Below are 25,287 nucleotides of genomic sequence, written 5' to 3'. Positions count from 1 at the left end.
TTCTCTTTTTCTCTCCCTCACCTCATTTCAGCCAAAAACTCCATTACCTCAAGGAGCCACTATTGTAAAACTAGTGACCACTCAAGCTGGAAGTGGTAAACCAACGACTATAATAACAAGCAGCAATCCTGGCGCTACTCCATCTACAATCCTTGGCATTAGCAGTGTACAACCTCAGGTCAACAATTTTATTTCTATTTTTCAGAGGTTTCTAATTTTGGAATTCTGTTTAACAACAACAAATGGTTGAGGTAGTTCAAACATCTGTTGCATTTAATCTTAAAAGTTCTCACATCAAACACCCAAGTGTTTGGAGTCAATACTTCACATTTAGGTTAAAATGAACCAATTACCATATCTGATGTTATAAAAAACAAACAGGCATGTTAGACATACTTCAGTCTTAGCAGCACAAATTCAGGAAAAGATAGTTTTTAGTGTATTTAGGTTTATAAGAGACCCAACTTTACACATAGGACCCAGTGATGTTTTAAGACTTATTTTGTAAAGAAAAGTGCATCTGTTCTCATTCAAATATAGTTGATGCTTTACTAACCCTAATATGGACTAACATCTTGGGCATTGTTCCTCAGTTTTTTCTGTTGTCCTTAGAAATAACTATTAGTGGGGGCTGTCCAATTTCTTTTGGGTGTCAGGATTTTATTCAAGTCTCAATCCTGGTTTCCCCACCCACCCACCATGCCCTATAACAGCTCATTGCATACATTTGCAATATTCACAGCATGACAGACAAAAATGCTTAGCAACATTTCTTCTGGCCTGCCTTATTTATGTCCCGAAATCAAAAAGTACCAATCAAGAAGTGAGATTTGATGGCCTTGTGCCAGAATTTGAAACTATTATGTTTATTATTATTATAAACATCGCACAGTAACTAATATCGTGATGTTGTTGATTGAAGACATTGTGTCTACCGGGGGTGTTTGTACTGTTTGTCAAGTCACAACAAGGACCTCCGACAGACAGTACTTTACGCAATATGCGTGCAGTTCCAAGTAATGCAGACTTTTGCAGTACATCTAGATTGTAGGGTATTTCTAGGGTTTTCAGATTGGGTGGTATTGAACCCAATGCTCTGATGACAACCGGGATAACCTTTATGTTCAACTCTCGTAGCTGCCACATCTTAGCGATCTCAATTCTCAGGTCTCCATATTTATCAACTTTTTCTTTTATGATGATATGTTGATCTCCTGGCACTGCTATGTCGATTATTAGGCACTCTTGTTTGTCCCTCCTAGAGGTTACTATATCCAGCCTTCAGTGCTCTAACACTTTGTCTGTCTGGAAATCAAAGTCCCAGAGAATTTTTGCCTTCCTCTTTTTGTCCTTAACCTTTTCCGTGTATGTTGGTACCAAGCACCTATAACCTCATATCCATACTTATGGCATAGTAGCCAGTGGAGGTTTTGGGCTACTTTGTCACTCTTTCTGCACATGACTTTCACAAGCACTAACAATGTGAGTCACGCTTTCGACCCTCTTCATACACATTCTGTAGAAGTCCGATGCACTTGTTTCGTATATATTCTTCTTCACTGAGTTGGTATTCAATGCCTGGTCCTAAGCAGCAACGATTAGGCTTTCAGTATTCTTTTTTAGGTCACCCTTGTTTAGCCACCTCCATGATGCTTTCTGGTCTTTTAATTTGTCGGTTTCACGGTGGAACTGACCATGTAATTCCATACGGATTAGGGTTTCTTCTCTCTCATTGGCTGTTCTTGTTTAGAATTCATGAGCACTCTCAAGTCCATTTTTGGTAATTGCTTCTGCACTAGCAGCATACTGTAGCAGGTCTTCTTTGCTGTTTACCAAATACTTTGCCATGTTTCTTCTTTCACTGCTGATGCACACCTGTACACTAATCAGTCCACATTCACCTTTAACTCTCTTCATGTAGAGCTTGTATACATTTGCCTTAGGATGGAAGGCACCATGCATTGTCTTTGTCTTTCAGGTAGTGTGATTGAGATGGTCAATCTCCGCTTGTGTCCATCTCAGGATGGGTGCACTATAGCATACTACAGCAACAGCCCATTTGTTGATGGTAGTCACTAGGTTCCTTGAGAGAGAATTGGTATTTCTATGCCACTTCTGTATATGTTTGTTCGTTTTTTCTACTGTTTTAGCGTTTCATTCTTTTTTTGTATGAAAAGTATGTGTAGTCTGTGGTTTGTTCAGAAAATCTACTCTTTGTCAGTTGTCGTATTGAAATGACAAGCACAGGTTGTGTTTACTGAGATTATTTATGAGATTGACTTGTTGGCTCCTGTCAAACCATCCACCTCATGCCAGCAGCGAAGATAGATATTAAATGATGATAATGATTATATGGTGGGGTCTGTAAACCTTGATATAGTTCTCTTTATCCCACCAACTGTCCCACTTATTATTTCTACAGTCTCTACATCCATCTTCCGCACTTCCTGCTTATTTCAAGAGTTTTCACCACAAATTTAGTCTGAGATGTTTTTGTTTATCTAGCAATAGGGAAACGGTATTGTTATATTTCATTAAGGTAGCAAACTGATTGACTCATTAGCACACAAGAAAAAAACCCTTAGCATTTCGTCTGTCTTTAGGTTTGCAGTTCAAGTTCTGCTGAGGTCAACTTGGTCTTTCATCCTTCCCCCAAAATTCAGCCTTGTGCCTGTCCTAGAAAGAATTGTTATATTTTATTTGAAGTTTACCATTTTAGTGATTGATCGTATTGGTTATTGATCATATTGTTATATTGCTGTATTGATTAATTAGTTAATTATCTATATTATACTAAAACTCTAAGTTTGTCTGTTTTCCTGCCATTTGATTAAGATGATAAAGATTACAAATAAAACAGTCGTGTCAGCTATCGCTGTCCATCCTGTTTTTGTGCTTTCTTTTTTCTTGCCTTAATCGTTTATACAACTTTCGGAGTGCCATGGACTTGTGAGATAGAAACTCTCAATATATTTTTGTGAGATATTTTTGAATCATGGGTACTTGATTTTTTTTTTCTTGAAAGAGAAAACTACTATTTAAAATAATATATTAATCTTTATCATCTTAATCAAAAGGCAGAAAAACAGACAGAGAGACTATCTCTCTATAGATGAAGATTAGTTGCAATGAGAGGAGTTGAATCTCATAAGAATGGAAAAACAAACAACAGTAACAAATGGGCTGTACTTTATAATGAAACTCTTTTAAGAGCATTCAAATGCCACTGCCACATTGAAATCATTGCCTCGGTGAGGTCAATTAAGTACGTCATCAAATACACACTGAAAGGAAATGACCAAGCTGCTGTTCAAATAAACAATGATAGTGAAGTTGGTCAATATCTAATGGGCAGGTATACTGGACCATCTGAAGCAGTTGCATCCATTTTAAGATTTTTAATTCATGAAAGAGAACCTGTAATAGTGAGACTGCAAGTTCATCTACCAGATGTACAAAGAATATTGGTCAGAAATTATGAGGGTGTATATATATATATATATATATATATATATATTTATATATATATATATATATGAATGATATATGGGAACAGCATTGACAGAATTCTTTCCATTGTGCATCAGTGATGACTTTGCAAAAACATTACTTTATGGTGAAGGACCCAAGTATTTCACTTGGGCCAGTAGTAATAAAGAACGGCAAAGAAGAAAGTGAGGGGAAAAAAGTTGAAGGTCATTTGAACCTTTTCAAAGAGGAAACACTTGGTTGTGTTTGTGTTGTCTCACAAAAGGCAGGAGAACTGTGGTTTATTTAAGAATTTTATTGCATGAAGTTCAAAATAGTATTTTTGTGCTTTTCCACTGCGCATCGACATTTTCACCTTGGCATGGTTGTGTGGCAAGTACATCTAGTATCAATATATAGTACTGTGTATTATTTAGTTAGTGATCATATTGTTATTATTGATTGTATCATTGTATTGATCAGTTATTGATCATATTATATTGCTGTCCATAATAGTGCATTGACTTGAATATTTCTTTTCCTGTAGACTTCAACATCAAAATCTGTCAACACTATCATCAAGACCATACCAACATCTCTGATATCGATGGCTAAATCTGGTGGAGCCTTAACCAGTACAACTCCGGGCACAAAGACAATTGTTATTGCTGCTCCTAAAGGCCAAGCTGGTAGTTTTGGTACCCCGACTAAGATTATCACTTCTGTGCCCAAGTTGAGTGGTGGAGGAAACACTCAGTTCATTGTAGTTAGCCCTCAGCCTGGCAGTGGGGCCGGAGGAGTTGTAGGTGAGTAATAGTTGTTTGTCATTCACTTATGAGAAGGGCTACAAACTTTTTGATACCAATCTACTCAAAACTGCCCCCTAGTTCCTCCCAGCATACAAATTCCATGTTTATATTCCAAACACCATTTTAATAACGTGTTATTTCAATAAACGCTTTATTTTCAAAATTAAATGAAATTAAGGCCTTGGGATAGCCATGAATAAATATATCGAATTATTTTTAATTGGCAGAAAGTTAGAGAAGTGGCTCATGAGTTGTTTTGTGCATAGCTTTTATAACTCACGGCCTTTAATTCTCTTTTGTAACTTCTTTGCATCCATTTACACATATGCCTGCTTGGCTGGTGATTTAATTTGGACAGGTTGGGTAGCATCCAAGTATATTCCTTGGTCTACATGGTGGCCATAGAATTGGTTCCTAACATGATGAAGGAACAAGGCTACTGGAATTTTGTGATGCAAATAACTTAATGATCTGTAATATCACCTTCAGGAAACTAGCCAGTCACCTGATAACCCATCAATCTGATGGTCACGCTTGCCAGATTGACTACATTCTTACCTAAGAGCAAGATGCATGGTTGCTCAAAAATGCAAAGACATTTCCTGGTACCCATCAGCATATATAGCAAATTCAGACTAGAAAGATTCCAAGAAGCAAACCAGTCTGGAAAAGAATGATTTGGAAGCTTAAGGATCCTTTGAATTGTTTAAGATTTAGAGACATCCTAATTGAAGCACCTAACAAGAGACGGGAGAAGCTACAGACCTGGAGCATAGAGGATAACTGGAAATTCCTATTTAGATGGTGCAAAGTCTCAGTTAGACCTAGGGTGATGTGGTGGTGGAATGGTATAGTAAACAGGGCCATGAGAGCGAAGAAACAGGCCTGGAAGAATGGTGGTAGCAGAGAACTATATCAGATAGCTAGAAATGAGGCTAGAAGACTGGTATAGTTAGCCAGGGGAAACAGAAAATATGAAGTTTACCAATGTTCTGCAACTTGAGGTATTTCAGTTTGCAAGACAATGTGCCAGGGAAAATTATGAAAGTGCTTTCACATGGATGATGGTTTACTTGCAGTTAGTGACTCTGCAAAGGAGGAGGCTTAGAAGTGCCACTAGGAAAGGTTGCTGAATGCAGAGAATGCATGGAAGGAGGAGAGTCTGCCTAAGGTGGACCCAACAGAGAGATTGGCTATCCAAGTCAACAGTAGCCTGGTATATAAAGCAATTAAGGATGTGAAGACGGGGAAAGTCCCCAGCTCATCAGAAATCACTGCTGAGATGCTTAAAATATTTGGCAGAGTGAGATATGGCTTAGTCACTTGTGTAATTAAGCAGGTTGTCCATGAGGAAATAACACCCAACAACTGATTTAACAACATTATACTCAACTGCTACAAAGATAAAGGTGATACCTTAGACAGAAGTCATTACAGAGGTGTCACATGGCTGAGCCAGGTGATGAAAGTTACAGAAAGGGTCATAGCTCAATTATTTAGGGAGAGAGAGTTAGCTTAGATGAGATGCAGTTTGGTTTTGTGTCAGGAAGAAGCATTATTGTTGCTATTTCCTGGTGAGGCAAGAGAAGTACTTAGCCCACTCCCTCCCATTGGTAGGACAATACATGCTGGCTAGAGATGACAGTTAATCGAGAAGTGACAGATAGTCGCTGATGTCATAAAGAGCAAAATAACTAGTTTTAAAATATATGTATATATTTAGACCAAAATCCAAGGCCTCTGCCAGGGATGTAGCCAGCCCACTTATGCATAACATTCCTTCTTTGGACACTAAACTCCGCTTGCAAAGACCTGTTGAGGCAAGTAAAATCGAAATGGAACTAAATTTGTAGACTGGCACCCATGCCAACGTCTTCATTGAACACTAAACTCGACTTGCGAAGACCTGTTGGGGCAAGCAAAAGCTAAATCGTGATGGCACCAGTACTAGTAAATCATTAAGAGTACCGTCCAAGTGTGGTCGTTGCCAGAGCACCAGCTGTCTGGCTTTTGTGCCGGTGGCACGTAAATAGCACCATTTGAGCGTGACCGTTACCAACGTCGCCTTCCTGGCACGTGAAAAGACATTCAAGCAAGTTCGTTGCCAGTCCCGCTGGACTGGCTCCTGTGCAGGTGGCACGTAAAATACACCATTTTGAGCATGGCCGTTGCCAGTACCCCCTGAGTGACCTTCGTGCCGGTGGCACGCAAAAGCACCCACTGCACTCTCTGAGTGGTTGGCGTTAGGAAGGGCATCCAGCTGTAGATGACTGGCATATCAGCACCATAGTCAACTGCTACAAAGGTGAAGGTGACACTTTAGATAGAAATAACTACAGAGGTATCAAACTGCTGGGTTAGGTGATGAAGGTCACGGAGAGGGTCATAGCCCAACTAATTAGGGAGAGAGTCTGCTTAGATGAAATGCAATTTGGTTTTATGCCAGGTAGAAGCACCACTGATGTTATATTCCTGGTACGGCAACTGCAGGAGAAATACCTAGCCAAAGATAAACCCCTATATTTGGCTTTTGTGGACATGGAGAAACTCCTTGACAAGGTCTCCTGATCCCTTATCTGGTCGAAGGGCCTTAGAGTCGATGTAACAAAGACCAAAGTTCTAGTAAGTAGGAAGGCAAACACATCACACACCCCTTCAGGTAGGTGGCCCTGCTCTATCTGTAGAAAAGGTGTAGGTAGAAAGTTCATAAGATGTACCCAGTGTAAGCTATGGACACATAAGAGGTGCAGCAACATCAAAGGAAGATAACTTTCTTGTGCGGCAGACCGTAACACCACAGATGCTCAGAAAAAAGATTCCATCACATGCCAGGGGGAGAAACTAGAAGTAGTTAATAGCTTCCACTACCAAGTCTGTAGTGGGGGTGGATGCTCAGAGAGTGTTGCCACTAGAATGAGAATAGCCTGGGCAAAGTTCAGAAAGCTTTTACCCCTACTGGTGACAAAGGACCTCTCGCTCAGCATGAAAGGTAGATTGTACGATGCATGTGTGTGAACTGCCATGCTTCACGGCATGGGTCATGACAGCTGAAGAAATGCATAGGTTCGAAAGAAATTAAACTGGCATGAACCGCTAGATGTGTAATGTCAATGTGCACACACGACAGAGTGTAAGCGCCCTGAGAGAAATGTTTGCGTTGGTATGGTCATGTACTACAGATGGATGAGGAGCGCTGTGTGAAGAAGTGCCACTCCCAAACAGTGGAGGGAATCCGGAATAGAGGGAGACCCAGGAAGACATGGGATGAAGTGGTCAAGCATGGCTTTCGAACGTTGGGCCTCACAGAGACAATGACAAAAGACTGAGACCTCTGGGGGTATGCTGTGACTGAGAAGACCCGGCAAATAAAGTGAGTTCACAGCTGTAACCTCCACCAGTGTCGCATAACCAGCCCACTCAAAAGTACCTTTGATCATAGGGCGACACGCCGTGCTGGAGGAGACCTATTGAGTCAAGTACATCAACACCGACATCAATATCAAAATCAAATCAAATGGAAATTGTAGTTATGGTCCCTGTGCCGGTGGCATGTAAAAAGCACCAACCGATCGTGGTCGATGCCAACTCCTCTGGCCCCTGTGCACATAAAAAGCATCCACTACACTCTGAGTGGTTGGCATTAGGAAGGGCATCCAGCTGTAGAAACACTGCCAGATCTGGAGCCTGGTGCAGCCTCCTGCTTTCCCAGACCCCCGTCGAACTGTCTAACCCATGCCAGCAAGAAAACGGATGTTAAATGATGATTAAATTTGTATAATTGTATAAATATATATTTGTATATTATCATCATCATCATCATCATCATCAATCAACATCCATTTTCCATGCTGGCATGGGTTGAACAGTTTGACTGAGGTTTGGAGATATATATATATATATATACACATATATATATAGAGAGAGAGAGAGAGCGAGAGATGCATAGATTCATGCACACACATACACGTGTATATGAATGTGTAATTGTATATTGTAAAACAGGTCTTTGTCTCTTTACACTCTAAGTATTCTATTTCAGTGATCTCTCTACTCATACTATAATAGTTTATGTTGCTGAGTATTCCACTGGATGTTGTACATTTATGAGCAACTGATGGAGAAAATATCCAGTCATTGTGTGTGCCAGAGCTGACTCATTAAACTTTGACTTTACTCAAATCTAAGAACTGCCAACATGTTTTCCATCACCTCTGTTTAACTCCTGAGGCTTAGTTGCCTCAAGGTTACGGTAAATGAAACTTGTTAAAGTTAACACTGCCTAACCTAACAATAGACTTCATGATTATAAAATATACACCTTGAAAGTTCAGATAAAATGGCAGGTATACTTGCTATATATTCTAGAATGGAAAGAAAATATGAATGGGACTACTGGAGTTGCAGAAAATGGGGAAGAAAACCAAGCAGCCTGTTTTGAATTCTGAAGAGAGAGGCTTATAAATGATAAATGTTCATCTCTTTTTGTCTCAGTCTTCCATAAACATATTTGTTAAATCCAATATGTATGAATGTTTGTACACGTCCATATGCATGCATATGTATAATTTTGTATTTAAAAAGAGATGAAAAAAATAATACGTGATTCATTAGAGTGAGTATACTTGAGAATATCCCAGAGCGCCACGCATTATACACCTGTGATGTAGGTGTTAGAATGATAAATGACAAGAAGTGATTGGAAGACGATAAGCAGAAACACTCGAAAACAATTAAAATGTAATTGGCTAAGAAAATGCTGAGATTTTATTGTTTGTGTAACAATCCTTCCAATCTTTGTCAGTATATCATAAATTTTTTCACATTTACAAGGATATGATACGACCATCACTTCAATAATATGTGGAAAGTCATAGGATTAAGAGTGTGCTGCTCTTATTGGAGAGGACATGGTGCTCATGGCTAAACTAATTATATTTTTCTGCATTGAGAGTATTTTAACAAATCAAAAATCAGATCTGCTTACGGAAAACAATTACAAATACATCTGATCCCAAAACATACCACTACAAGCGAAAGCATCTGCAGGAGGGGGATCAGAGAAACTGTAAACCAAATTCCTTTTTTACTATTTTCATTTCTCCCTTGTTTTTTTCCCCTCTTAACTCAGTATGACTTGTCGATCACCACTAACATTAATGAACTTTCTACATTCAAACAAATTGATATACAGTTTTAATATTATTGACTGCTATGAATGTTCAAACTTGCACCTGTCCTCCTAATTCATAATACTAAATTTATCTGTTTTGAACATGAAATAATTTGATTTGTCAACATTGAAACTTTTAAAGATGTTTTTCTAATTCATAATTTTAAACTTATACGATTGATAAACAATTATGGGTTTTTGAAATTTAGATATATTTTCAACAACACATTTCCCTATATTTTTCCTGTGTGGAAACCCCCCACTCTTTTGTGTGTGTGTGTGTGTGTGTATATGTATAAATATATATATATATATATATATATATTTGTTTTACAGGAAGTAAACCAATCACTTTGACAGCATCTCAGTTAGCATCTTCCCTTGCTTCTGGAGGATCAACTGCCCAGATTGTATCAGCAGGAGGAACATCAGCTTCAAAGCCTGTCGTAACTATTCTTACCACTTCAGGTAACCATTTCTAGATTCTCGCCATTTATTTTTATGTTCTGAGTTCGAATCCCTTCAAGGTCAACTTTGCCTTCCTTTGTTTTGGGTCAATTAATAAAGTATTAAGTGTGAATGTAATCAGCTGACCCCTCCCATAAAGAATTGCTGGCCTTGTGCTAAAATTTGAAAACGTTTTTATTATTATAATCTAATAAACTATTTTTACACATATGTAGTCATGGCTGCTTGGTTAAGAGGTTAGCCTCACAATCATGTGGTCTCATGTTCAGTCCCACTGCACAACACCTTGGGCAAGTGTCTTCTATAGCACCAGGTTGAACAAAACCTAGTTAGTGGATCTGGTAGACAGTAACTGAAAGACACCCTTTGTGTATCTGTGTGTACCATTGTCTTCACATGGTGGTAAACAAGCACCACTATCACACATGCGATGTTCCAGTCTCCTGTGAAAAATGTTCAGCCAGGAGGGAAATATGATGTTGCTTGCAAACAGGTGGGGATTGGTGGCAGGAAGGACATTCTGTTGGAGACAAAATCTGTCTAATCCATGCAAGCAGGGAAAAGTGGATGTTAAATGATGATCATATACACAAACTTAATCGACTTACAGCTTTCATCTATCAGTTTCACTCTCAAGGCATTGATCAGCCCATGGCACAAGCAGACAACGTCCATGCAGTGGGAACAAACCCCAAACCCTTTGATTTTGATGCAAATCTTTTAATTGTACATCTATCTTATGGTGTGAGTTTTTGCTATTGATTGCAATGGGTTTTCTTCCAGTTAAGGAACAAATGAAGTGTTAACTTTTATCCTTTTGATACAACCCACCTGAGACCACCTCTGGTTTCACAATACGCGTTCCCTGTTTTAAAAGAGATGTAAATTGAAACCTTCCTGAAAAATTTGATGTTAATTTATGTTTCAAACATCAGCTTAATAATAACAAAGTTAATTTACTAAATTCTTCGTTACTTTCAAAATTAACGGAAACAAAGGTAATGTATTTCATCAGGGGTAAATCATTTCTAATTAGCTTTGTTCCAGCACACGATCTCAGATCAGGTCACTTGCTATGCAAGTACATCTCTGTAATTTATTATTTTTAAACTTTGAATTCTGTTTTTTCTGTATCCTTTTCAAAATCTCGTTTCTCCTGTTCCCTCTTTCAGCTCAGTCAATGGCAACATCCACTCTTGGTAATGTAATGACAGCTGCCACCAGTAAAGCAGGTACATCTATCCTTCCAACAGTCTCAAACCCTACACCAACCATCTCCATAGTAGCTCAACCAGCTCCAAATCCAACAGCTCAGTTGCCAGCAACCACAAGTGTACAACTTTCTGTAACTCCATCTGTCAAGGCCCTCACCTCCCTCACTGGCAGTACTACACAGTCTTCTGCTACTCCAGTCCGCATCTCCATTCTTCCTTCTCCTCAAAATGCTTCGTCATTGGTTAATCCCAGTTCGGCAGTGACCCAGGTAGTTAGTGTCACACCTGCAACACCAGTGACATCAGCTAAAGTTACTGTACCACCATCTCCTAGTCCTGTTGAAAAGCTAAACGTCTCCACTACCACTACCACAGCTGTGAGCACCAGTGCAATCACGAAAGCCCATTGTCGGCCAGTGACTGCTGGTGTGCAGAGTACCCAGACTGGAACTACTGGCAGCACAATAACTGTCTTGCCAAGTGCTGCTATCACCTCGGCAAATGACCAAGCTACAAAGATAACTATTCCTACAGTTTCTACAACATCAGCCATCACCATGGACAGTACCACATTTAAAACTGTGAAAGTGGCTGAGCGTGTGGTAGCAGGTCTTCCTGTGACGACCACTACGGCTACCACTGATCCCACCTTAACTAAAATTATGTTTGAAGTAACTAAAGCAAATTCTCCTAAGGAGGTTGCTGGTGTGAAGAGTGAATCTCAAAATGAATCGGCTTCAGTGAAGAAGGAGTCTGTGGAAGGTGAAGGTACTGTGAAAGGTGTCGAGACAAAACCAGACATTCAAACTGCTGGCAGTGGTACCAAGCTGAAAACAGAAGCAGACATCAAAGATGGGAATCAGGTTAAAAATAAAGTCATGGATGATTTAGTGAAGCTGGAAAAAGAAGCTGGTTCTGGTGAACCAATGGATACATCAGCAGCCCCAAACAATTCTGTGAATGGAGACTTAGTGAAGGCAGCAGCTGGTGCAGCTAGTGTTAGAATGACAGTTGCACCTGCAACAACTGCAGTGTCACATTCCTCCACATCTGACCCCGCAGGTAAGCTTCTTTCTATTTACTTTCCAAAGTTAAAAGTGTGTATATGAGAAACCATCATCATCATCATAGTTTTAACATCCACTTATCCATGCTTGCCTCGGACTGTTGCCTTCCCTGTTACTGACCCTTGCTTGTTTCCAAGCAACGTAATATTTCCCAATAACCATATTTTTGCAGAAGACTGGAAATGAAGAGCATCGCTTGTCTATGATGGTGATACTCACTTAAGCTGTCACACAATTCACTGGTCTTTCAGGTTTTGTCTACCAAATCCATTTAAAAAGGCTTTTGAAGGCACTTGCTCATGGTGCCACACAGTGGGACTGAACCTCAAACCATCAAAACCATGTGGTTGGAAAACGAGCTTCTTAACCACACAACCACACCTGCACATATATATTTGGGTTGTGGGAATCTTTCTTGTTTTTACACCTGGTTCTAGACATCATCATCATCGTCATTTAACCCTTTCATTGCTGTATTTATTTTGAGATGTTCTGTGTTTCTTTCAGTTACTTTAGATATAACAAAGAATTTAGGAAAATAACTTAGTTATCATTCAGCTAATGTTAGGAACATAAATTGTGACTAAGGTTTGGTGGAAGATTTTAATTCAAAACATATGAAAACAAGACATTTGTACGACAGAGCCAGAGCCGGTTTCAGCCAAGATGGTAACAAAAGGGTTAATGTCTGTTTTCCATGCTGGCATGCATTGGACGGTTTGACTGAGGCCTGGAGAGCCACTGGCTGCACCAGGCTCCAATCTGATCTGGCAATGTTTCTACAGCTGGACGCCCTTCCTAACGCCAACCACTCAGAGAGTGTAGTCGGTGCTTTTTATGTGTCACTGGCACAGGGGCCAGTCAGGCGGGCCTGGCATCAACCATGTTCAGATTGTGCTTTTTTACATGCCACTGGCACGGGGGCCAGTCAGCGGGTACCGGCATCGGCCACGTTCAGATGGTGCTTTTTACGGGCCACCCGCATGGGAACCAGTAAGGTGGACCTGCCATCGACCACGTTTGGATGGCGCTTTTTACGTGCCATGGGCATAGGAGCCACTCTGTGTGTACTGGTCACAGCTCCGATATTGGTTTTATTTGATTCAACAGGTCTTCTCAAGCATATCATATCGCCACACGCCTCAGGAGTACTCTTAACTGGGCTGGACATCCCTGGCTGCGATCTCACTTTAGTTACCAGGTCTTCTCAATCACAGCATATCTCTAAAGATTTTGATCTCCTGTTATTGCCTCTGTGAGGCCCAATGTTCGAAGGTCATGCTTCACCACTTCATCCCATGTCTTCCTGGGTCTGTCTCTTCCACAGTCAGGGAGTGGCACTTCCTCGCACAGCTGCCCTTATCCATATGTAACACACTGACCATACCAGCACAGTCGTCTCTCTTGCACACTACATCTGATTCTTCTTATGTCCAACTTTTCTCTCAAAGCACTTAATTTCTGTCATGTCTGCACACTGACATTATACACATCATACTAGCTTCATTTCTTTCGAACCTACGCATGTCCTCCGCAGACACAGCCCATGTTTCACTGCCATGGAGCATGGCAGTTCACACACATACATCATACAATCTACCTTTCATCTTGAGCGAGAGGCCCTTAGTTGCCAGCAGAGGTAGGAGCTCCCTAAACTTTGCCCAGGCTATTCTTATTCTAGCCTCTACACTCAGAGCAACCACCCCCATTACAGACTTGGTCACCTAGGTAGCAGAAGCTATTAAGTACTTCCAGTTTCACCCTCTGGCATGTGATGGAATCAATTTTCTGTACATCTTCAGTGTTTATTTCCCCTGTGTATCTGCCACACAAAAACTATTTTCCCAGTTAACCTTCTTTTGATATTGCTGCATCTTTTATGTGTCCATCCAACCCATGCCAGCATGGACAACGAACGTTAAATGATGATGATGGTGGTCATGATTATTATATCTGGGAGATTAGTTTTTTTTTCTTTGCTGGTTTGAACTGGTATATCCCAGATGATTTTGGTCCTTGTTTGGCACATGTTTATACCATTTATTGCCATTTCTTATATTGTAGTATTGGCATATTGTCCAGTGGATATAACTACTTACTTGGTAATGTCTGTAATATATATATATATCATCATCATCGTCGTTGTTTAATGTCCGTTTTCCATGCTGACATGGGTTGGACAGTTCGACTGGGGTCTGGAAAGTCAGGAGGCTACACCAGGCACCAGTCTGATCTGGCAATGTTTCTACAGCTGGATGCCCTTCCTAACACCAACTACTCCAAGAGTGTAGTGGGTGCTTTTTACGTGCCACCAGCACAAGGCCAGAGGGGGCTGGCATTGACCATGATTGGATGGTGCTTTTTACATGCCACTGTCACAGGAGCCAATCAAGGCAGTGCTGGCATCGGCCACGTCCGGATGGTGCATTTTACATGACACCAGCACAGAAGCCAATCGAGCCAAGGGGGGCTGGCATCCACCACGTTTGGATGATGCTTTTTATGTGTCACCAGCATGGGGACCACAACTACAATTTCCATTTGATTGTGATTTGATGTCATTTTGATGTTGATGTACCTGACTCGATACGTCTTCTCAAGCATGGCATGTCGCCCTGCGATCTAAGGGTACTTTTGAGTGGGCTGGTTATGCGACACTGGTGTAGGTTACAACTGTGATCTCACTTTATTTGCCGGGTCTTTTTAGTCACAGCATATCTCAAGAGGTCTCTGTCTTTCGTCATTTTCTCTGTGAGGCCCAACATTCGAAGGTTATGCTTAACCACTTCATCCCATGTCTTCCTGGGTCTCCCTCTACCCTGGATTCCTTCCACTGTTTGGGAGTGGCACTTCTTCACACAACTCTCCTCATCCATCCGTAGTACATGACCATACCAAGACAAAAATCTCTTGCCCGCCACATCCAATGCTTCTTATGTCCAACTTTTCTCTCAGGGCGCTTACACTCTGTCACACACTGACAGTACACGTCTTTGGCAGTCACAGCCCATGCTTCACTGCCGTGAAGCATGGCAGTTCGCACACATGCATCGTACAATCTACCTTTCACTCTGAGCGAGAGGCCCTTTGTCACCAGTAGGGGTAGAAGCTGTTTGAACTTTGCCCAGGCTTTTCTTATTCTAGTAGTAATGCTCTCTGACCATCTTGGTACCCTAGGTAGTGGAAACTATCAACTACTATTTTCTGAGCATTTGTGGTGTTTATTGTCCCTGTGCATCTGCCGCACACGAAAGTTATCTTCCCGGTTAATCTTCCTTTGATGTTGCTGCACCTCCTATGTGTCCATTGCTTACACTGGGTACATCTTATGGACTTTCTACCTACACCTTTTCTACAGATAGAGCAGGGACCTGAAGGGGTGTGTGATGTGTTTGCCTTCCTGCTTACTAGAACTGTGGTCTTTGCAACATTGACTCTAAGGCTCTTCAATTGTAAACCTTGCTTCTGCTATTAGGGCCAAGTCATCAGCATAGAGGAGCTCCCGGGGGCAACCTGTTTTGAATACCTCTGTTATTGCCTGGAGGACTATGATGAATAACAGAGGGCTGAGGGCTAAACCTTGGTGGATCCATACATATATATATATCATTATCATCATCGTTTAACGTCCGCTTTCCATGCTAGCATGGGTTGGACGATTTGACTGAGTATAGTTGAAATTTAAAGAAAAGACAAAAGATGAAGACAGGTGTAGGAACAACAAGCAAGTGTATTAATTTGACACAAGTAACAAGGATGTACAGGTTTCAATTCATTATGGCTGTTTCGAGTGGCCCCATTTAATTAATTAATGAGAATCATTATGTCAGTTTGAAAGAAACCACTCTCTTCAGATGACTGCATAGGCATCAAACAGAAAGGATAAACCATTTTTATAAACAAATTTACATCAAGAATGGAAACCAAAATCTTTACATTGTTTCCCATTGTTATATCTGTGGCAGAATGAGTTTAGAAAATAATGCATACCTTGATAAGCCTACTATAATTTAGAGAATAGCAGAGGAAGCAGTGGGGGTCAAGATAAAAGAAGTGGTGATGTAGATACTTACACTTAGAAGACTTTTATGGAGCATGTAGTCTTCAGCCATTTAGAATTAAATCCCCAGGGAGTTGTCAACTGTATTCCAGTTGATGGTGATAAATGAATTCAAGTCAGACAATCTACTAGACTCTCAGTGTACTGGAACCAATATCTAGCTTTATATACAAAAAAGGGTATGTCGCAGAGTTGCTGGTAAGTAAATGACTGATGGTGAAGGGGTATACCTGGAAGAAAGAAGGATAGGAGTGGCCAATACTGATTTAGATTGTTAAATAGAGGGGAATATAATGAAAAATCAAAAGAGATAAGTAATATAAGCTTTAGGGGTGGGAATTAGAATTGGGGAATGCAGGAGTTAGCAAATTTATTATATTAACCCCTTTTCAGACAAATTTTTTTTTTATAGTATTTTTAATGCTGATCGGATGGTGTGGATTATGGTTTTGTCACCTGCATCATAAATCAGGTAGCAACACCATAGTCAACTGTTACAAGGGTAAAGGTGATGCTTTAGACAGAAATAACCACAGGGATATCAAATTATTGGATCAGTTGATGAAAGTTAGAGAGGGTCATAGCCCAACTAATTAGGAAGAGAATTAGCCTAGATGAGATGCAGTTTGGTTTTGTGCCAGGGAGAAGCACCACTGATGCTATATTTCTGGTAAGGCAACTGCAGGAGAAATACCTGGCCAAAGATAAACCTCTGTATTTGGCTTTTGTTGACATGGAAAAAGCCTTTGACAGGAACCCCCGATCCCTTATCTGATGGTCAATGCAAAAACTAAGGATAGATGAGTGTTTAGTGAGAGCTGTACAAGCCATGTACAGGGGTGCTACCAGTAAGGTGAGGGTTGGCAATGAGAACAATGAAGGATTCAGGGTACAAGTAGGGATTCACCAAGGATCAGTGCTCAGCCCCCTTCTTGTTCATCATAGTCCTCCAGACAATAACAGAGGAATTTAAGACAGGTTGCCCCTTGGAGTTCTTCTATGCTGATGACCTTGCTCTAATAGCTGAGTCACTGCCAGAGCTAGAGATGAAGTTTAGGGTGTGGAAGCAAGGTCTGGAATTGAAGGGCCTTAGGGTTAACCCAGCAAAGACCAAAGTCTTAGTAAGTAGTAAGGCTGACAAATCACAAACTCCTTCAGGCAGGTGGTCCTGCTTGATCTGTAGGGGAAAAGGTGTAGGTAGAAACTCCATGCTATGTACCTGGTGTAAGCTATGGACATATAAAAAGTGCAGCAATATCAAAGGAAGGGTAACCAGGAAGATAGTTTTGTGCGTGGCAGATGCACAGGGGCAGTAAACACTGGAGATGTACAGAAAATTGATTCTATCACATGCCAGAGTGAATAACTAGAGGTAGTCGATAGGTTCCACTACCAAGGCGATCAAGTCTGTAGTGGGAGTGGTTGCTCTGAGAGTGTAGCGGCTAGAATAGGAATAGCCTGGACAAAGTTCAAGGAGCTCCTACCTCTGCTGGCAACTAAGGGCCTCTTACCCAGGATGAAAGGTAGACTGTATGATGCATGTGTGCGAACTGCCATGCTACACAGCAGCGAAACATAGGCCATGAATGCTGAGGACATGTGTTGGCTTGAAAAAAAATGAAGCTAGTATGATCTGTTGGATGTGTATAATGTCAGTGTGCATACACTACAAAGTGTGAGTGCCCTGAGAGAAAAGATGGAGCATCAAATGTGATGTGCAAAAGAGACGACTGTGCTGGTATGGTCATGTGTTACATATGGATGAGGACAGCTGTGTGAGGGAGTGCCACTCCCTGACTGTGGAAGAGACAGACCCAGGAAGACATAGAATGAGGTGGTGAAGCATGACCTTCGAGCGTTTGGCCTCACAGAGGCAATGACAGGAGACTGGGATCTTTGGAGATATGCTGTGATTGAGAAGACCCAGCAACTAAAGTGAGATTGCAGCCATAGTCGATGCCAGTGTTGCATGTCCGGCCCATTTAAAAGTACCCTTGATGCATCGGTCAATGTGATATGCTTGAGAAAACCTGTTGAGTCAAGTAAAACTAAAATCGTAGCTGTAGACAGTGACCCTGACTGGCACATAAAATGCATCATCCAAACATGGTGGATGTTAGGGCCTCCTGACTTGCTCCCATTCCTGTGGCATGTAAAAAGCATCCTCTGAATATGGCTGATGCTAGGTCCACCTGACTGCCTCCCTTACCGGTGGCACATAAAAAGCATTATCCAAACATGATTGATGCCATGCCTCCCTGACTGTTTCCCGTGCTGTTGACCTGTAAAAAACACCCACTACACTCTCGGAGTGGTTGGCGTTAAGAAGGGCATCCAGCTGTAGAAACATTGCCTGATCAGATTGGAGCCTGGTGCAGCTGCTGGCTTTCCAGACCCCAGTCGAACCGTCCAACCCATGCCAGCATGGAAAACAGACTTTAAATGATGATGATCATAATGGAAATAACTTTTGTTTTTAACTATTTCTAATATTTTACTTGAAGTTTCATTTTGAAGATATCACTTTCAACAAAACTGAGATAACTTGTCTTCTCATATCTTTCTTTATATTTTTTTTTTCCAACTTTATCATTAAAAGTAAAAGATAGGTGCAGGAGTGGCTGTGTGGTAAGTAACTTGCTTACCAACCACATGGTTCTGGGTTCAGTCCCACTGCGTGGCACCTTGGGCAAGTGTCTTCTACTATAGCCTCGGGCCGACCAAAGCCTTGTGAGTGGATTTGGTAGACAGAAACTGAAAGAAGCCCGTCATATATATGTATATATATATGTTTGTGTGTCTGTGTTTGTCCCCCCAGCTTCGCTTGACGACCGATGCTGGTGTGTTTGCGTCCCCGTAACTTGGCGGTTCGGCAAAAAGAGACCGATAGAATAAGAACTAGGCTTCCAAAAGAATAACTCCTGGGGTCGAGTTGCTCGACTAAAGGCGGTGCCCCAGCATGGCCGCAGTCAAATGACTGAAACAAGTAAAAGAGTAAAAAAGGGTATTACACATCCGTTTTACTCATTTTTTTTAGCATAATCTTTTAGTTATGAAAATTGAAATATATATATAAAAGTAAATGTAAATAAAATACTGTATTTATTTTATCTTTTATTTTACCTCATCTTCCCATACATCTTACCTTCTCTGGCATTTTATGAATGATTATTTGGTGTTTTTCAAAGCATGCACATAAAGGTACGTTACAGAGTTTACACATACATCACGACTCCTTCCTTCTGGTCACGTTTCAGACAACACATGGCACATTTGGATTTGTCTTCTTTTCTGTTGCTGGGACTTCCATTGGAAAATGTCCTGGTGAAGTTGAAGGTCTCCCTACTGCTTAGAGAATGAATGGGAGAAAGAGAGCCTGCCGTATGTCGACCCAATAGAGGGACCAGCTATCCGAGTTGATAGTACCAGGGTAGATAAAGCAATTAAGAGTATGAAGACAGGGAAAGCCCCCGGCCCATCAGGAATCACTGCAGAGATGCTCAAAATATCTGGCAGTGTTGGCTATAGCCTAGTCACCCGTATTACGAACCAGGTGATACACGAAGGAGTCATACCCAATGACTGGTGTAGCAGCATCATAGTCAACTGCTACAAAGGTAAAGGTGACGCTTTAGATACAAATAATTACAGAGGCATCAAGCTGTTAGATCAGGTTATGAAAGTTACAGAGAGGGTCATAACCCAACTAATTAGGGAGCGAATCAATTTAGATGAGATGCAGTTTGGGTTCGTGCCAGGTAAAAGCACTACTGATGCCTTATTTCTAGTGAGACAGTTGCAGGAGAAATACCTAGCTGAGGATAAACCTCTGTACCTGGCTTTCGTTGACATGGAGAAAGCCTTTGACAGGGTCCCCCGATCCCTTATCTGGTGGTCAATGAGGAAACTTGGGATAGAAGAATGTTTAGTGAGAGCTGTGCGAGCCATGTACAGAGATGCTGCCAGTAAGGTGAGGGTTGGAAATGAGTACAGCAATGAATTCCGGGTAGAGGTAGGGGTCCACCAAGGTTCCGTCCTCAGCCCCCTCTTATTTATCATAGTCCTCCAGGCAATCACAGAGGAGTTCAAGACAGGTTGCCCCTGGGAGCTCGTCTATGCTGATGACCTTGCCCTAATTGCGGAGTCACTATCAGAACTAGAGAAGTTTCAGGTGTGGAAGCAAGGTCTAGAATTGAAGGGCCTTAGAGTTAACCTAGCTAAAACCAAAATCCTAATAAGTAGGAAGGTAGATAAAACACAAACCCCTTCAGGTAGATGGCCCTGCTCAGTATGTAGAAAAGGAGTAGGTAGTAACTCTATAAGATGTACCCGGTGCAAGCTATGGACACATAAGAGGTGCAGCAACATCAAAGGCAGGTTAACTAGCAAGTTAGTTTTTGTTTGTGGCAGATGTTCAGGTGCAATAAAGACTGTAAACAAACAGGAAACAACTTCTATCTCATTCCAGGGTGAAAAACTAGAGGTAGTCGATAGCTTCCGCTATCTGGGCGACCAAGTTAGTAGTGGGGGTGGGTGTGCTGAAAGTGTAGCTGCTAGAATAAGAATAGCCTGGGCAAAGTTTAGAGAGCTCTTACCCCTGCTGGCGACAAAGGGACTCTCACTCAGAGTAAAAGGCAGACTGTATGACGCATGCGTACGAACAGCCATGCTACATGGCAGTGAAACATGGGCTGTAACTGCTGAGGACATACGTAAGCTCGCAAGGAATGAAGCCAGTATGCTCCGTTGGATGTGTAATGTCAATGTGAATACCCGTCAGAGTGTAAGTATCTTGAGAGAAAAGCTGAACATTAGAAGCATCAGTTGTGGTGTGCAAGAGAGACGATTGCGCTGGTATGGACATGTGGTGAGAATGGAGGAGGATAGCTGCGTGAAAAAGTGCCACATCCTAACAGTTGAGGGAACCCGTGGAAGAGGTAGGCCCAGGAAGACCTGGGCTGAGGTGGTGAGCCAAGACCTTCGTACATTGGGCCTCACCGAGGCGATGACTACTGACCGAGACCTTTGGAAATGTGCTGTGCGTGAGAAGACCCGGCAAGCCAAGTAAGATCGTTGCCAGTGCCCCTGGACTGGTTCTTGTGCGGGTGGCACATGAGATGCACCATTTTGAGCGTGGCCGTTGCCAGTACCGCCTGACTGGCTCCCGTAGGATTTTCGAGTGAGATCGTTGCCAGTGCCCCTGGACTGGCTTGTGCGGGTGGCACATAAAAGACACCATTTCGAGTGTGGCCGTTTTCGTGCGGGTGACACGTAAAAGCACCCACTACACTCTCTGAGTGGTTGGCGTTAGGAAGGGCATCCAGCTGTAGAAACTCTGCCAAATTAGACTGGAGCCTGGTGTTGCCATCCGGTTTCACCAGTCCTCAGTCAAATCGTCCAACCCATGCTAGCATGGAAAGCGGACGTTAAACGATGATGATGATGATGATGATGTTTTGCGATGATATCTCATATAATCTACAAACAAAGTTTCAGATATGAGGGCTTTTTTCCCAGATTCAGTGACTGCTACATTGTACAATATGTAAGAATTCCGTACTGCAAGATCCCTCAAATGGAAGAAGACTTCCTTGTAATATTTCTTACTCTGTTTCCTTGTGATTGGATAAGCTACTAGTTGTTGGTCCACCTTGTCAACTCCACTCATTGTAAAATTGTAATCATATTATTGGTTTCTTCACAGGCCTTTGTCTTGTCTCAACATCCTTCACAACAGCTGGGTTGTGAATGGTCGAAATCATTGCAACATCCTTCTTGTCCTTCCAACGAAGAATCATTACCTTACTTCTCTGAAATGCTGTAACTTCCCCCTTTTTTTCAATTCTGCCCTTTTCAGTTGTTCAGGCACTTCCTTTCTATTCAAACGGAGAGTTCCATAAATATCAGTGTAGTGACTAACCAGAGTATCAACTAATTGCAGACTAGTGTAAAAGTTATCCACAGTAACACAATACCAAGTAAAGGCTTCATCAGAGACAACACAACTCGAGAACTCATGGGATATTCACTATATTATTCTGAATGAAACTCTGTTCCTTTGCCAACATAAATGTTTGCTTTACACAAAAAAAAAAAAAAAAGTACTTCACTGCAAACCTCCTCCTTTTTCGACGTATACTGCACCCATCCTAACCTTCCCTTGAACGAGCTAAGGCTTTTGTCTAGAGATAAATCTTGGTTAGGGGTATAACACTTCATAAAGTTCTCACTAAACATCAGAAACATATAAACTTTTTGGGGGTTGGGATGTATTTCAGCATCAAAAGTTTCATTGTTCACAAAATGAAGATATTGTTTATCTTTATGGCGTTCCAAACTGATCCACTTTGGAAAAATTGGTCTTTCAAGTAATTCATCTTTTGACCAGTTCATTTCTTGATCTGGCATTTCCACAATACCCCCAAGCATTTAGTTTCTTAAATGTTTGTGGGTATATCACATTTTCAGTAGGTATTATATTGTTAATTCTAACAGCGGCAATATTATTATTATTATTATTATTATTATTATTATTCAGTAGTTTTATTTTTATAGTGTGCTTTCACTTCACTACCGAGCGCAGCTTTGTGTGCCTTGGGTATGTGCTGTGGTTTGCTGTGATGCTTTTATGGTTACTGTATTGAATGTGTTTTGCGTAGGATGTGTGCAGTGCCCAGTAGTGCAATTTTCTGTATGTTATATATATTTGTAAGTCCTGGTGTTTTTGCTATGTATTTGTCTGAATATTTTTTTATTATACCTAAGGCACCTACTATGATAGGAACTGTTTCTGTTTTTAGATTCCACATTCGAGTTACCTCTATTTCCAGGTCTTTGTATTTTGAAAGTTTTTCCATTTCTTTTAGAGAAACGTTGTCATCTGCTGGTATTGATACATCAATTAGAAAGCATTTTTTTTCTTCATGATCTCTGACAACTATATCTGGTCTATTTGCCTTAATTTCTCTATCTGTGTGTATTGGCATATCCCAGAGTATGGTTGCTTTCTCGTTTTCTGTGATCTTTTCTGGCGTGTGCCTATACGATCTTTTTTCTGTTGTTATTCCATAGTGTTGGCATAGCTTCCAGTGTATATAGGTCCCAGCTCTGTCGTGTCTGAATATATTCCTTCTTAGCCGGGACTGGGCAGCCAGAGATAATATGATTTATTGTTTCTTGGCCATCTCCACGTATTCTGCAGTTACTTGTTATATTTCTTTTCATTATATGTTTATTGTTATCATCATCATCATCATTATTTTCATATAAACACAACAGATTAGACTGTTGGAAAAGAAAATTCCTACCATTGGGCTACTCCTAGTAATCTTACATTCTAAGAACCCTCCTAAGTATCCTAGATGTCCCTAATAACACAGTTTTCTGCAGTTGCACTAATCTGGGTTTTGTGTCTCTTTCCTCTCTCCATCTGTTCATATCTTTAGGGATAGTTCTCAATGCACCTATAACTACCGGGATACATTTTACCCATACTTTCCATAGTCTTTGTAATTCAATAGCCAGGGCCTGAGACTTGGCTATTTTCCCATACCCCTCATATTCATCTTTTTCATCATTTGGGACTGTAAAGTCAATTATCAAGCATTTTCTATACCCTTTGTCTACTCCTACCAAACCAGGCCTTCTAGCTTCTATTACTCTGTCAGTCTGGCTGTTAAAGTCCCAGAACATTTAGTATTTCTTAATTTCTAGTTCTTTACTAGGTTCATGTTCATACCATTTGTATGTTCAAATCCTAGCTTTCTACATAATTCCCAGAGGATTACTCTCCCTAGGTTGTCATGCCTTTTCTTGTATTCTTTCTGTGCCAACATGCTACATTCACTTACTGTTTGAGTAACACTTTCCTCTTTTGATTTACGTAACATACATTGGGAATCTACTTGGTTTTTGTTTTTTTTTTTTGTCTATTTTGGTTTTTATCTAATTAGTCCTTAATGCTTGATCTGTGAAGCTACTAACAGACTTTCTGTCTCCCTATTATTATTATTAGAAGTAAGATTTGAATGATCCTTATGAAAAAAAAAATGTGCATTGATTTACATAAAATTTCCATAGATTCAAATATATATTTTGTAAAATGTTTTTCGAAAATGTTAGTTTTTTTGTGTGTGCACCGATGAAAGGATTAACTGGACATTTTTCTGTCTTTTTCTGTAGATCCATTAGCAACCCTTGCTACAGCTGCTGTAACGACTGCTGCAAGTGCTGCAGCAGCATCAGCCACCACACTAGTGAAGCAAGAGACAAGTTCTGCTGCTCCAATACCTGCAACCGGTCCACAGCCTCTGCCTACATCCACAACACCAGTGGCAGTTGTAACACCAGTAGCAGCAACAGCAACTACCAATGGACTGCCAAGTTCTGCCGATGCCACAGATTCAAAACAAGTTAGAGAATTTCTTCATAAACTGTTGTTTTGTTTTAAAGTCTCTGTTTATTTCCACTCAGCCACCAATGTTGGCATCAATAACCATTATAGACACCACTGTGACATGGGAAGTGGTAATAGGCCCCCACTGGTGGGACTGCGTCTATCGACAGCCAGGAGTGCTACCCCATCCCCCCTTACCTATTACACTAGAGCACTTGCTTATCCATTAATTTCTTTCTGCTTTTTAAAAATTATTTTATTTATCATCATCATCATCATCATTTAGTGTCCGTTGTCCATGTTGGTATGAGGTAGACAGTTTGACCAGGGCTGGCAACCACTCCAAGAACATGATGGGTGCCGTTTGTGTGACACCAGCATCTGCCGTGACAGCAATTTTACTTGGCTTGATAGATCTTCTCAAGCACGACATAATGCCCAAGGCCTCGCTCATTGCCTCCGTCAAGTCCAACACTTAAAAGGAGCTCAGCCATTTTGCCTCCATGAGGCCCAACACTCAAAATGTGCTTTTTATGTGACACTAGCATCAGCCACGACTATGATTTCACTTGGCTTGACTGGTCCTCTCAAGCACAGCATATCGCTAAAAGTGTCGGTCACTAATCATTGCCTCTG

The 25,287-nt window shown here is 41.0% G+C and overlaps 1 protein-coding gene across 1 annotated transcript in view; it reads left to right on the top strand.

The window, feature by feature from the left end:
• The window catches only part of LOC106873592 (host cell factor 2), a 73,682-nt gene that overhangs the window by 38,528 nt on the left and 9,867 nt on the right, over positions 1-25,287 (top strand). The window contains exons 11-15 of the mRNA XM_089350137.1: positions 32-178; positions 4,016-4,274; positions 9,784-9,915; positions 11,088-12,191; positions 24,438-24,667. Coding sequence (XP_089206263.1) covers positions 32-178; positions 4,016-4,274; positions 9,784-9,915; positions 11,088-12,191; positions 24,438-24,667 — 1,872 coding nt within the window. The remainder of the gene's footprint in view (positions 1-31; positions 179-4,015; positions 4,275-9,783; positions 9,916-11,087; positions 12,192-24,437; positions 24,668-25,287) is intronic.

This window comes from Octopus bimaculoides, chromosome 4 (genome assembly GCF_046866305.1).
Source record: "Octopus bimaculoides isolate indiv1 chromosome 4, ASM4686630v1, whole genome shotgun sequence".
NCBI lineage: Eukaryota > Metazoa > Mollusca > Cephalopoda > Octopoda > Octopodidae > Octopus > Octopus bimaculoides.
This window is presented reverse-complemented; position numbering and strand designations above follow the sequence as displayed.